At 36.8% G+C, this 14605-nt stretch overlaps 1 protein-coding gene across 6 annotated transcripts in view; it reads right to left on the bottom strand.

The window, feature by feature from the left end:
• The window catches only part of fcho2 (FCH and mu domain containing endocytic adaptor 2), a 58285-nt gene that overhangs the window by 4888 nt on the left and 38792 nt on the right, over nt 1-14605 (bottom strand). The window contains exons 10-25 of one of the 6 annotated variants that reach the window (XM_066658505.1): nt 14383-14452; nt 14150-14174; nt 13798-13854; nt 13601-13658; nt 12814-12989; nt 10780-10804; nt 9866-9910; nt 8972-9017; nt 8707-8789; nt 4351-4878; nt 3730-3845; nt 3398-3527; nt 2709-2768; nt 2284-2395; nt 1408-1563; nt 818-950 (exon numbers count right to left, since the gene is read on the bottom strand). In XM_066658505.1, the coding sequence (XP_066514602.1) occupies nt 818-950; nt 1408-1563; nt 2284-2395; nt 2709-2768; nt 3398-3527; nt 3730-3845; nt 4351-4878; nt 8707-8789; nt 8972-9017; nt 9866-9910; nt 10780-10804; nt 12814-12989; nt 13601-13658; nt 13798-13854; nt 14150-14174; nt 14383-14452 (1820 nt within the window). Of the gene's footprint in view, nt 1-817; nt 951-1407; nt 1564-2283; nt 2396-2708; nt 2769-3397; nt 3528-3729; nt 3846-4350; nt 4879-8706; nt 8793-8971; nt 9018-9865; nt 9911-10779; nt 10805-12813; nt 12990-13600; nt 13659-13797; nt 13855-14149; nt 14175-14382; nt 14453-14605 lie in introns of all 6 variants that reach the window. The other 5 variants (XM_066658507.1, XM_066658508.1, XM_066658509.1 and 2 more) reach the window with 5 other exon arrangements.

Genomic DNA, 14605 nt, shown 5'->3' with positions numbered 1-14605 from the left:
CCGTGAGAGAACGCTGTGTGCACCTGAGCTGACGCTCTTCACTGGATATAACCTGATATTTCGTATTTGTGCTTTGGCTGGACTTGGCTTGGTCGACCAGCCCCACTGACATGAACAGTGAAAAGTGAAACACCCATGTTGCTGTAGTGATGATGTGACATGAAAATCTTTTTAATGGATCTAACCCTCATAATGATGTAAAGTTAGTTGAGAAAACACACACGAAATGTCCCTTAACTTTTGCAAAAGTAAAACTGCACGCTTCCCCCAACCCCGCAAATGTTGAATTCCTAAAACTTTTAAGAGTGTAATCATTACAACACACACAGAAGAGTTTGCCACTCTTGCTGAGTGAAGGAGATGTGGAAGGAGGAGGAACATTGGACATGAAGGAGTGGACCTATATTAAACCCAGGAACCAAGAAACACCAGAACATGAGACACTTCACTACAGCAAACAACAATGAACAGCAACTACTACGGACAAACTGGACGCATATAAACAAGTACAAGACGGGAACCACTCAAAGCTCACAGGTGTGGGGGCGTGGCTAGGGGACAGGATGGAAACAGGAAGACAAGCAACCAAAGCATGACAGAAGGAAAAGGGCACAATCCATATCAGTGTGTTGTAGTCTGTCCCTTGGAAAAATCACTTCGAAACATGTAAACTGACCTAACTTGTTTTTTTTTGCCTACGGTAATAAATCTGCATCCTGTTACAAAGTCAGCTCCTGGACCAAAAATAATATTTTCAGCTCAAGAATATTCAGAAAAGTTCATTAGAGCAACAGCTGAAGAGGACTGTGGTACATACCTGATACTTGAGGATGTCCACGTTGTAGTAAGAGGACGCAGGATTCTGCTCTGAGCTTTTCCTGAGATAGGCTGTCAGTGCGGGCATGTTCAGCCAGAAATCCCTGCTGTTAGTGTCGCTCTGAGAGGAGTCGCTACACACACACACACACACACACACACACACACACAAACACAAAAATACCCAATAATTCATGGCTGCTGTTGGCCGTGAATCAATGCTACAGTACAAAACAAGTGACCCTCTTCCAGACCTTCACCTATTAAATTATATTAAATTATTATAATTCCCTCCTGGTTCTGAAAGCTATGTCTGGTATCTATTAGTTGCAGGCTAAGGTTCCAAAACAAAGAAAGAAAGAAGGAAACAAAGAGCGAGAGAAAGTCCATCCTTATGAGAATAATTTTTATCCTTTATATACATATACGAGCTTTAATTCAAATGGAACCAAACAGGTTGAGATGTTTCTGTCCAATCATCTCTGTAGTCAATACACATTTAAGTATACACTTAGTTAATTCACACAGTTTACGTAATGTTCCTAAAAATCCAAGAAATTATTGTATTCATGCTCATGCACTCGCACACACCTGTGCAATAGATGCTGGTTTGGTAGGATCTGTTCCAGTTTGCTGGTGTTCCTAAGTTTGAAGCTGAGAACAGCTGGGGAGGGACTGGACGTGAAGATCTTGATGATGCCACTGGGGAAGGACAGCGTCATGTCTCCAGTGATCTTCACTATACACCTAATACAAACAGACACAAGTGCTCAGAAAAAAAAAAACAAACACTTCCTCCACAGCAAACAAGTGAGATCGTAGTAATGACCCTTCGGCCAGATCTTGTACTGAGGTCCACGGCTGTAAGAAGGGTCCTGTTAACTCACCGTACCATTGGGAAGAAGGAATGGCTGAAGCCCATAAACAGAAAGGATAAAAGTATACAGAGAAAGGATGCCAGCTGGAATGCAACTGTCGAGTATGTGGAACTTGGATGCCAGGGTTTTGTAAACACAGCCGTCATTAAACTACTCTGCAGTGCATGCTCGACCGGTTCAAGACTTTGAAGGGCCAGCAAAGCTATAGGGAAGGGGGCACAGAAAGCCAGCTACTAGTTGTGGAGAGACAGAGCTTGGGAAGTCAACACAGGAAGGATCGCAGTAGCAGGAGCTAAAATCAAAGCCGAAATCAGCTTCCCAACAATAAAAGATCAACACAGAAGCCAAAACTAGGCCTGCGAGTGAGCAACAACGATGTTTGCACTTCAGCTGTGTGTGTACCTCAATTTCTTGGACAAAGCTTTTACATGTCACTGACATGTTCACACTAAAACTGTGCTAGATACTACGCTAATGATAACTCAAATGCTGTCTCAAAAGGTATTTGGAGTTGAGGTTATGTCCATTCACATGTGAAGCCTGTCTGCTACAATTTGCTCCACTCCAGAGCAGGTCATGCGAAACTCACTTGCTGGGATCGGCTCCTTTGAAGTAGGCATTAACGGACTCTGTGAAAGCCACAGCTATGGGCAATGAATCCTGGGAAGCCAAAGTCACTGGACTGGGCCCACGAGAGGTCCCTAAAAGAAATGTAAAAGGACAGAGAATCAGAAAAATGGAAAGGGGAGGGTGTTCATGTAAGGATTAAGGTAAGATATTTCACTTGTTAATTTAAAAACTTTCAAAATGCAATGTATTAAAATCATGCTCAGATACAAGAAGAACATGAAACAAAGAAAGCATGATTTAAAAAGCAGCAGCGTTTAGTGAATAAGATGCAGGCCGAACCTCCCAAACCATCACATGACCTCCCCAACCAATCAGGTGAGTGGGTTAGTAGGTTAACACTCACACCTCCAAGGCAGGTTATTTTTTTGCCCTGATGTCTTTTACCTGCTGGAGTCTCGCACCGCTTCTCAAAGGTGGGCAGTTTCCCCACAAACACATCGTCCTCTTACAGCCCCAACCCATGAGCCAAATCCGTGATTGGGAGTGAGAGATGGAAAACAAAAAAAAAGCAATACCGCATCCCACAAATGATGAGTCAGAATGCAATTAAAGGGAAATGAGAATTATTTACAGATGAAAAATGGCAAAAAAAACCAAAAAACAAAACAAAACAAAGAACTGAATTAACCCCAGATGTAAATTGTAGCTCAAGATTTTGGCTAAATTCCAAATAATATTAAAAAATAATTTCTATTGCTATGTATGTGTGAAAGAGGTGTAGTGGAAAGCCTAGGCCATCACAGGTTAGTCAGTGTTCACATGTTATTACACAGCATGAGGCTGAATTTGGATTCTTATTTAAATTTTCCATTCCATCTTAAATTGTGTAGCATGAGTGTTTCACTACCAGGGGTTTAACTAACTAGCACTTATAATTAGCTGATTATAAATGAAGGTATGCATCTGTGGGCCTAGCATGGAAAGGATAACTGATGATTAAAAGTAGTTGATGTATTGTTGATACTGTAATGTTGATAAGCGATGTATTACCGATACATATTATCACATTGTAGCTCTACCACCCATGAAATGAATTGGAAATGGACACATCATGATGCACGAATGTGTCTCACCAACAGTAGGTGTGTTGCTCGCGCTGAGGGAGGCGTTGGAGCTCAGGGAGGAGGAGCTTTCTGCTCTTGCCAGAGGAGCACTGGGAGGAGGACTAGAGTTGGCCACTTTGGGAGGACTGAATGGTCGTCCCTTTGAAGAGACAAAAAAAAACATCAGTTTGCATCCTTTAATAACTTCAGAGTTAATGTAATGTTCAATAAAAAAATAAAAATAAAAAAATACCCCCTCCCACATGTAGCTGATCCATTTTTGTTTTTCAGATTTGCCTTAAATTAATGAACAGAATGGTCAAATGACAGCACTGGTCAAATGGATGTGAAAAAGTACTCACAATCTCATTGATGCCGGTCAGTTTGCCTGTGGGCAGTTTGGGCCGTGATGAGGGTCGAGGGGGTGGAGCTATGGTTCCAGTATTAAGAGGGGTTGTGGGTCTGTTTGGGGGCGGAACTGTGAGACAATAGGAAACAACACTGAAATTAGGTAAATATGGGCATAAGACAATAAACTTTAACTAATTTAGTGATAATGTAGACTAACAAACATATGATCAAAACCTTATAAGTAGCTACCATAACCAACCATAGAATATATAATGTAAACATTACTTCACCCAGATACATGCAACCATACACATTACATTACACATTGTTACATTCTAGAGCACAAATTAAAATTGGTGAGGGGAACTACAAATGTCATAAAAAATAAATAAATAAATAAGAACTGATATTAAACAAACATAAAACTCATCACAGAAATGCAAATTTTAAATAAAATAAAAAAACTAAGAAAACCAAAACACAGAAACAAAATTAAATACATAAAATAATACAAACATGGAAAAAAAAGATAACCTGCTCAGTTAATGCATACATATTCAGTGCTTCACATTCTCATGCAAAGCATAGCATTATGCTTGAAGGATAATGTCATGCTCAGCATCTAGTATTACCATCCTGTGAATGTGTAGCTGATGATGTAGTGTGGTCCTCCATCTGAACGGAGGCGCTCTTCTCTTTAATAAAGGGATCAGAGGTCTGGCTGCACATAAGCTTGGCTTGCTGTGGCACGGGGACGGATTGAGGCCTTGGCGGTAGACGGGAAGTCCCATGAAAAGGCACAAAATTGTCGTTAAAGGCCACCCATTGGCTCTGAGTCCACGATGGCAGGGAATCTGGACCAGTTGCTGGAGCGCTGTGTGGGGGCTTGTGGGAAATGCAGTCTCCTACGTTCACAGGAAGATTTGGAGGAACGCTGGTGGCTCGGGGCACAGCTGGGGATAGGGGAGGGTGAGGCCCATCTGAGACACCCCAGGGTGAGATGCAGGGAGGAGAGGGAAGGGCAGAAAATGGAGGTGGGCTTGTGGAGTCTGGAGGCAAAGTGGGGGTCAGTTTTGGAGGAAAAGAGCCAGTAAAAGCCTCATTCTCTTCTGGACGGTTAGCTGGTGGAGATGAAAACTCCTGTTGTAACACCACCTCCACTGTAGGGGGTGCCAAAGAGAACAGAGCGTCGCAGAATGGTAAATGCAAAAAAAAAAAAAAAAAAAAAAAAATCAAACCTGAAATTAGATGTATGCTACAGTATAAACTTCTGCCCGTTGACTTTATTACAGTTCTGTAGGAAACAATTCAATACTGTGATTAACTGTTTAAAATTATAAAACATATTATATTACAATGAAATGCATACATTTTATCCATAGGAGATGAAATATGGAACAATTTAGTACGAACTATTCACGAAACACTGGAATTTAACACATTACAATGAATACTTCTACTGTATATTATCATGAATGATGCTTGTTTACACATCATTCCATCAGTAAAAACAAATCAGATTTATACATTTCAGTCCATTTCAAGCTATTGTGGCATTGCAAATATAATCATAGATTATATGAAGGCAAAACAAGCTTTCAACCAAGTTGTGTTAACGTTTGACAAAAACGATTAAAGATCCCAATGGCTCAGATGCAAAATACAGAGAAAAAGAATATATGTAAACAATATGATTTTATCTGTATAATGCAATCTTCAACAATTAGTCAAGTCTATTTTTGGACAGCTCAATACACTTGGAGGAGAACACCAAGTGCCAAATCCTGTTACTGTCACACCACTCAGTGTAATGTAGACTCTGTCACAAAGCAGCTCTCATCATGCACTAAACTAGAATGCATGGCATACTTTAACAGTGCAGGCTTAAAGTGGTGTAACTTTTTAAAAAGCTCCTACATGACACATAATGGCATTAGATTCAGTTGAGTACAGCTGAGTGCTTATCTCCGCTGAGTGCTTAAAACAGAAGTCATGCACACACACACTGAACTGAGCCAGGCCTTGAAGACCATGGGGATCTTTAGAGAGACTAAAAAGAAAAGCATGGATGAAGAAAAGAAACATTTGTGATCTCATTCGAATTAAGTTTGATTAAGAGGGGTCAGCATACTTCTAGTCAGTTAGCACTCAATCTCATTAGGACATTTTACCCCGATAATTAAAAATATATAAATAAATAAGTAAAACTAGCAATCAGGTAGGATGCACTAGTATTACCTGGGTCCCCAGGGACCTTATCATTCAGAGGGAGAGAGGGAGATGGAGAAAAAGGTGAAAAGAAGAGGGAAGCCAGGTCTAGGGAGGAAACAAGGAGTGAGCAGCAAACGAATAAAGGAAAAGGGAACTGAAATAAATTGTGATCCAGAAATAATCAACCAAAAAAATAACTAAAATAAAGTACCTGACCTCCCCAACATGGATGTCCCTATTGTGAGGTCACAGCACAGGAGTTTTTGGTAGCTTCTGATTGGTTGGACTCAACTTTTAAATTAGTTTGTATTTTTTTGTTGTTGTTGTAGTTTTCTCCTAATTTAATGATCATTATTTCCACCAGTTATCTAAGGCATGTCCAGTCTCACATAGCACCAACAACCACATCTGTTCCAACTGATGCCAACACAACACTGAAGAGCTAAATATGTTTTGAAGGAGTATGCTCTAAGCACGGTGGGGAGTGCTTTCTAACCTGGGATCAAACTGCCAATCTCCAAAAGGCAGGGCTAAAGCTTAGCCCACAGTCACTCAGCAGCCCTAACTTGCAATTTAAATATATAAACAATTGATCTTTCTACCTGTCCCTGAGAAAGTAAACTTCATACACATGGTTTAACTTGAGAACATCCCAAACAAGAAATCAACATAGTGATGGTATCCAACGTTTCCTCTCTCTCCCTCCTCTACTCTATCTGCTGCTCTTTTCATTCTTTATACTGCCTCCCACACTAACATGATCATGTTTGACAACATCTGTGACACAAGGTCTCCAAGCCCCACCCTCTGACCTCCAGAGGTGCCAATTAACTCTGGATTATGATTGGCCCTTGCAGACAAGGTCACAAATTGACAGACAGCTGAGCTTGGTATTATAGACCAAGCTAGACAAACTGTTCTTGAGAATGTTCTCTAACTGCCCTGTGAAATAAACAAATCATAATCCAAATAATATAGTCTAAATATATATTTTTACTCTGTTTATACATAAAGCTATCTGTGATTTGACCCCCACTGCGGAAAAGTTATGAACTCTAGAAATTAGTTTGATTCAAACCTAATTCTGAAAGCAACTGACCACAGTTTTGCTTCTGATGCTGAGTTATTGACACCCCTATGGGATTTTTGAGCATATAACTACTATTAAATAATATTATTACATAAAGACATATTCAATATGACATGGGGAATGTTTATTCATATATATATATATATAATTTTTTAAAGTAAATATCAGTAAATAAAGAAAACATTTTAGGTTAGAGAATCCACATGTCATTTTACTTGGGGTACAGCTGTACTGCATATGACCTACTGCTGGAAATATGAAATGAATGTGTAGAAGTCTCTGAAGAAGGAACTACGCTTCATTTCAAATAGTCAAGGTCAATAGCTCCAGACTGCTCCACCCTTACATATGAACAACATGGATAAAGGTGGAGTGAAAAACAGCAAAAATCCACATGGATTGAGAGAAAATAGTCAAGAACGAAACAAAAATATCTGTAAAGTGTCCTTGAGCTTCTATCATTCGATTTTGTCTGAGCACTAACTCTCAAACTTAATTGAACAAAAACAGAACCAAAGACGAATAAAGAACTCAATAAATAAATATGTACAAAAAACAAACAAACAAACAAAAAAGGATGACCTAAGTTAACGGTAACCCAGCAACTACGGCACAGTAGGTGTATGTTGAGAAAAATCAATGGTATTGCTGGGGTGGGTTGGAGGGGTTTCCGTGACAACAGAAGCATGAGTGAGCTCTCAGGAGGCCAGTGTTGTGGACAGGAAAAGTCCAGACACTTTCAGAAGCCTGTACACAGCATCAATAATGGATAAGGTCAGCCCTAAGACAAGCCTCACTGAAGGGTGGAGGAGGGGTGAGAGTGAGGTACAGTCTATATGTACAGTGTACAGAAGGATATTTGAGTAACCTCTTTGTGGGACCATCTGAGGACCTGTGTGCTTTCATTATTTAAAAAAAAAAAAAACAGAACAAAGAAAAATGCACCCTCTAGTTTGTTTTCATTTCTGTTTTTTGAAGAATGATCCAGTAAAAAAGCCATGAAAAATAAAAATAGGTTTCCATTTACCCCTTTTACAATTTTATTTTATAAATGTCCTGTAAATACACTTTGGAATTTAGATTTATTTTGGAGATATATGGTTTTGTTTTGACAGTCACAATCTTTCCTATGTTATGCAAATAATAATAATAATATTATAATAAAAAGAAGCTGAAGAAAATCAGGTTAGGGTGGAGCTCTAATCATAGCAACATTTTGATACAATCCTACAAATGCCAGTGCAGCATAAATAAATGAATGAATGAATAAATAAATAAAAACCCAGATAATACTCATCCTCTCAATTTAATGTGCAATTAAATATTATTTACTGAATTTTCCATTCACTAAAATTTCAGTCAAAATATTCCCTGTAGAAGTTATGGTAATGTCTATACACTTACAAAATCAACTAAAAGTAGTTGGACCAGAGATGTACAAACCCAGGTTACATCACTCTGTAATTGAAAATAATCATTAGGTAACAGTATGTCCACAGTAACCCTGCAGTTAGTTCATATTAACTGGTAGCCGTTAAAACCCAAAGCCTTATTACTTCATCTTCTGCTGCAGTGCTGGGTGTTATACTCAGTTACCATGTCTAAACTGTTGCTATTATACAATAGCATTAAAAACTAACATTAAAAGTAATTTACACTGGAATTGGTGTGAACTGAAGAATATTACCTGCTGAAGATGATCCAGAGGAGGTGGAACCACCAACACTGGGGCCAAACGGATCCAAGGAAAGCAGGTCGTTATTGCCCAATCTACTGGTAAATTATACAAAACATGGTTGAACATTAGTGATATTAGAATCTCATTTGTTAATTATTTCATGTTACAGTTGCTGAGAAAATATTATAGATACATGGTTGCAGTATGGTTAGACAGGTATATATAAAGTATATATAAAGACCGATAGTCAAACAGGAATGTAATATATCCATACTCATTATATGGTGACTGCTGTGTCCTGGACCTTCCCAACTCATCACCTAAGAGACAAAATAATAATTAAACCAATAAGAATTTTCAAAACCTTTTTCTTTCAATTCGCAAACAGAATCAAGCCCAAAAACAAACGATTCATGAAGTAAATAGGGACTCCTTAACTGCCCAGGGAATCTGATCAGCTGAGTTGTCGTTTTTATATATATATATATATATATATATATATATATATATATATATATATATATATATATATATATATATATATATATATATATATATATATATAAAAAATTGTCTTATTGCTCCATGAAACATATATTTACTGAAGACACACTTGACACCATAATACAGTGTTAAATGCACACTTACGATCCCATTATATTTTTCATAGGTTTCAAATCATTCCTGAAAGCTACAGTGTTTTCTAATTCAATCAAGATTTAATTATATTGAAAAATCCTTCTCAGTTGAAAGAAAACATACAATTATAGACAGTGATTAGTGGCTAACAATGAACAAATGCAAGCAGCTGCTAATTAGCAGCACGGAAATGATGGCTTGCTAACTGGTGGCTACTAGCTTCTGTTTATTTTAACCCAGTTAATAAGTTTGCTCTGTTCATTTCATCATCCACTGAAAGTATGAAGGATGTAGATGTGTGTGAATAACTGATCACAAAAGTGTGCATTTGACATTAGCTTTTAAAATATAAATCAATTTCAGATTTAAAACAGTTGCCATATTTTACTGTTAAGAGGTTCTGATTAAACAGCTGCAGCTGAAAACAAAGATTGATTTATTGCTTATAGATAATGAGTTAGTAAATCCCTGTTAACCCTTAGATACCCAAACCTAGAAGACAAACCTATGCTCCCTAGCTTATACTCACCCTTCCTGAAGTCTAAAGAGGATTGTTTGTGTAGTCCTGTCACTCCTGGGTAAGTGTAACATACATTTACTATTCACCTTAGTGTTGGTTAATTTAAAATTGCTTTAAGCTTCATGTTAAACTATATATTAAATTGCTATATCCTTTTGGTTGCATGTGAGTTGCTTTAATACACAAGACTGTATGTTTAAATGTTTTATTTTTTTTTCCAACTAATCTCTCACAAATTCACTCTCAAACTCACTCACTCTTCCACTTGCAAACTCATTAAATAGCAAACGCACCTGCTCACTCACTCTTTCTCTCACTCACATAAAAATAAATATACATAAATATAAATGGAGGTTTTAAACTTCATTTGAATATTTCATATAAATTAGAGCTACATGATAAAAAGATAACTGAATTAAGTGATTACAATCAAGGTTTCATTATGCACCAATAACAAAAGTCAGACTGCAAGAAAGTTAAAAACATTACTTCTCATACAAGAACTTTGTGGAATCAAAACACTGCATTGGGAACATGCATCTGTGTCCGTTTAAGCCACAATTTACTGGAAATAATGTCAAAATTATGATCATCAAAGAAAAACAAACATGCAATTAAGCAATTAATCTTGTTTCTGACTTAAGGAGGCAACACTGAGTTGCTGAGAAGAGAGGGAGAGGGGGGAGAGACAGAGGAGTGGGTGGGGTATTGAATAAGACTTTAATTTTCTTGTGGGATGAGTTGGCTTTGGACAGGTCGCTAGAGCAACATGGAGGCGAGGCTCAGAGAACAGCAGCCAGGCCAAGAAAAACGAAGAAAGTAGTAAAAATTGCAAGTGTCCTCAAGAGCAAGCATTTAGAGGAGTGATCGAGGGATGAAAGGGGAGAGAAGATGAAGAAATGAAAGAAAAAAAGAATACTCACTGGACTGGTTCCTCCTCATGTTGACCTGCAAATGAAAACAGGCATTAATTAATGAAAGAGAGTGGAGTTATCAAAATAATGGAGGACATTAAGTACTGTGCCCCCCACATTTATTCAGTCTGATACAACACTCACGACACACACACACAGTCACATAACTGTATCACGTAACATAATAACACTGTGAAGACTCTTACAGACACTAACTGACTCATTCTTTGACTTACTGACATGTATTGACTCATTCACTGGTTAATTCACTAAATCATGCACTTACTGACTCATTTGTTCTTGACTCACTGACTCATTTGCTGACTGATTCATTTGCACCTTGACTCATTTGTGCCTTGACTCACTGACTCATTTCAGTCTTTGACTCACTGATTCATTGTTCTTTTGTCTTACTGTACAATGCCCATTCCATTAAAATATTAAAAAATCAAATCAAACAACAACGACAAAAACAGGGACAGGAAACACAGCTAAAGCCTTTAACCACAGGGACAGATAAAGCTGCAGGCACGGACACAAACACACAAACAAAAGCCAGCATTTGGTCCCATAGGCATAGAGTGACAAATGGGTTCAATTACAGCTCCCAGGCCAAACACCAGACGATTACAGTTACAACAGAACATCAGAAAGAAAGAGCAAGAAAGAAAGAGAGAGAGAGAAACAAATGAAAAACGGAAAGAAAAGCTTTCCCAATAATCTGCAACAGATGACGGTGTATTCGTCACCATTTATGTTACTGAAACACATGCATCAGCAAACAAACTGGAATCATCAATAAATCAGAGAAATCCCAAAACCCCTATAAAAAATGTTATTTATATTCAGTCCCTGCATTTCTTTACGCTTAGTTTCATCAGGGTACAAGTGACAGCATCTGTGCTGCTCTGTGATTGGTCATCCCTCTCACTTTCTAGCTGTGCACCTAAAGGCTACGATGACCCAAAACGTCAACAGGCAGGATGTTCTAAACAGTGCCGCAGCAGTTGTAGAAGTAGTTTTTGGAGCTTCTAATTGTCTGCTTTTACAAACATAGGTTTGCTGAGGTCCTGTCACTGAAGTAATTATAATTTTATTTCAGCCTCAGTTTAGCTTACTCCACATATTTATTCAACAGTTAGAGCAGATTTTGAATGTATATGCTCCAGTGTAATCATACTCTAACTACATAGTTAGACAACATTACATTTAACCAATTTACATTCTGCATCCACTTTAAGTCTGTGCAACTGCTTTTCCTTATTTGTTGAAACGTCAATAGGAGAGAGTAACAACACAATCTATTCTTTTTCTAAACACAAAGACTGTTGCTGTATTATCTTTAATGATACACAGCAAACACTGGGGGTGTAAGCTCCCAAATATTGCTGATTAAAAATAAAGTAAAAAGAAAATAGCTGTATTTTTCTTAGTGGCTTTAATGCTTAGCTGTCAGTATGGATATGACAGACAAGTACTGCCTCCTAGTGTCAGCACAGAGCGAGAGAGAGAGCAAGAGAGAGTCAGCACAGAAAAGAATGAATGGACCTTACATCAGCCAATCAGAGCTCATACTATGTAGCGTAAGCTTGACCAATCACACTGCATTTGTCCATTACACACGGTGACCAAACCAGTGTTTCTGTGCGGAAGTCTTATGCATGTTTTAACTGTTATTACTGTTATTGTGCATATATATATATATATATATATATATATATGCATGGCTTTTTTTTTTTTAAACATGCTGTAAATTCCCATAAAATATTATATTATTACAGCTACCACTGATGTGGACAATTTCCCACTTTTATTTCACAATTTAAACATTGGTTGAAATCTGATACCTATTTTCCTTTGACATTCCACTTATGCAGAAATACATCTCATAAAATGTCTGAAAACTAACTAAATAAAGCATATTTAAAGATAATAACGTAAGTGTTTATTAATGTCTTATCAAAATAAATGATAGGTGAACATACAGAAAAACCACACCCATGTGTTGTCTCTCTCTGTGTGAGTGTGTTTGTATAACGTTACCGGGGCTGAGGGGGAGAGAGTGATGTTGCCGATAGAGGCCTTCAGTTCATCGATGGTGGCTTTGTTCTGGTGAGTGCCATTGTTGGGCTGAACAGGTTTGATCTCCACGTGGAACTTCCTCCTCTCGTCTTCTTCCTCTGAATCACTGGATGAGTAGAAGGAGTTGTCTTTGGCATGTGGACAGAAACATTAAGGAAAAACACAGAACTTGGAAATAAAAACCGCTTGATTAATAGAGAGGGGGGGGGGGATGCCAGACATAAATAATTTAAAAAAAATTTCCCTGCAGAGCATTAAATATAAACAAAAAGTGTTGAAAGGGATTTTAATTCCAAGTACTTTAATACTTTAGTAATTTAATTAGCAAGGATGTTAGGTGGTATTAATATTATCAATTAGTTCATCACGTTTCACAAATGCAAACAGTAGAACTGGGCAGGGAATTAGACCACTTTTCTAAATTTCTACATAATACAATAGTAATTATTCTAAATGTTAATAATTGAGATATTTCTTATATAAAACTTTCTTTTACAGAGAAACTGCTTTACTTTGGATTGTTCATAAATGGGTCTGAAGTGTTTAATGCTTCTAAAATCTATTTACCTTTCAGAAAATTATTACATATAAAATAAAAAAACAAAAGAATATGCTGGCTGACAGTTAGTAGTTCCCAAATAAGAACAGCTCCCAAAAACATAATTTTTGTTACATTTAAGATTTTAAAATATTATCCAAAACTAAAATAAGCAAATATGAGTTTTACAACATGTTTAGTGAAGGATATCATTTTCATTGACTTCTGGTCGGATGCAGAAACCCTCTTCGTCCACCTGAGGCACATTCTATAAGTTCAATGATAAAAATCACAAATAAAACACAACACTGCTTTATTAGTTATTTAATTAAGAAAAAAAAACAAAAAAGAAAAAAAAAAATCACTAATTTTATCACTAATTTCTAAAACAGTATTTTGAAACTCACAGCGTTTTGGATATCTATGGCTCCATAAAAATCTGGAGGACCACCATTGGCAGTGTTCTTTGAGGGATGGGGGATAAATGATAATAATAATAATAATAAACAAAATAAATTAATACATTAATTTTTAGTACAGTTTATATATTTAATACTATGTTGAGAAGTTTTTACTTTTATGAACTTAATTTGCAGGATTGAGAAGTAATTTCACAGTACAAAAAATATTTTTTGAAATTACAAATTACAATTTGTATAATAATTGAGAAAGTTTAAAAACTGCTAATATTTACTATAAATGCACATAAATGTGTTATTAATACTTTAGTGGTTAACATATTTAAAAAATCGTACTCACAGTAGCTTCAACTTCTGTGGATTCACTATTTGAGGAAAAAAAATATTTAAAGTCAAAGTTATTAATATATTTTAAATATATATTCACTTTCTTTAAGTGAAGTATTGTTGTAACACAGATTAAACCAAGAAATGTGCAAAACAGCAAAAAAAGAGATAAAGCAAAATAATTGGGTGACTGAATGATTCAATGTACCAATGTAATATCTTCAGAACAATTTAATTTTTTCTTACGTAGAATCTGTATCCTTGTCTTTTCGTCGTCCTGGAATGGTGAAGGGTTTCCTCTTTCTAGGTTTGGCACCTAATAAAAAAAATTTATATTGATTAAAAAAAAATTCTCCTTCATACAAAGAAGTTAATAAAAATCACCAAAATTGACAATTATTTATTGTAAATAAACTAACAGAGACTGGAGTCAAAAGGTCCTGCAATCAAAAGTGAATCTAAAACTTTT

Source organism: Hoplias malabaricus, chromosome 2 (assembly GCF_029633855.1).
Source record: "Hoplias malabaricus isolate fHopMal1 chromosome 2, fHopMal1.hap1, whole genome shotgun sequence".
Classification (NCBI taxonomy): Eukaryota; Metazoa; Chordata; class Actinopteri; order Characiformes; family Erythrinidae; genus Hoplias; species Hoplias malabaricus.
The sequence above is the reverse complement of the archived record's forward strand: the minus strand, read 5'-3'. Positions and strand labels throughout refer to the sequence as shown.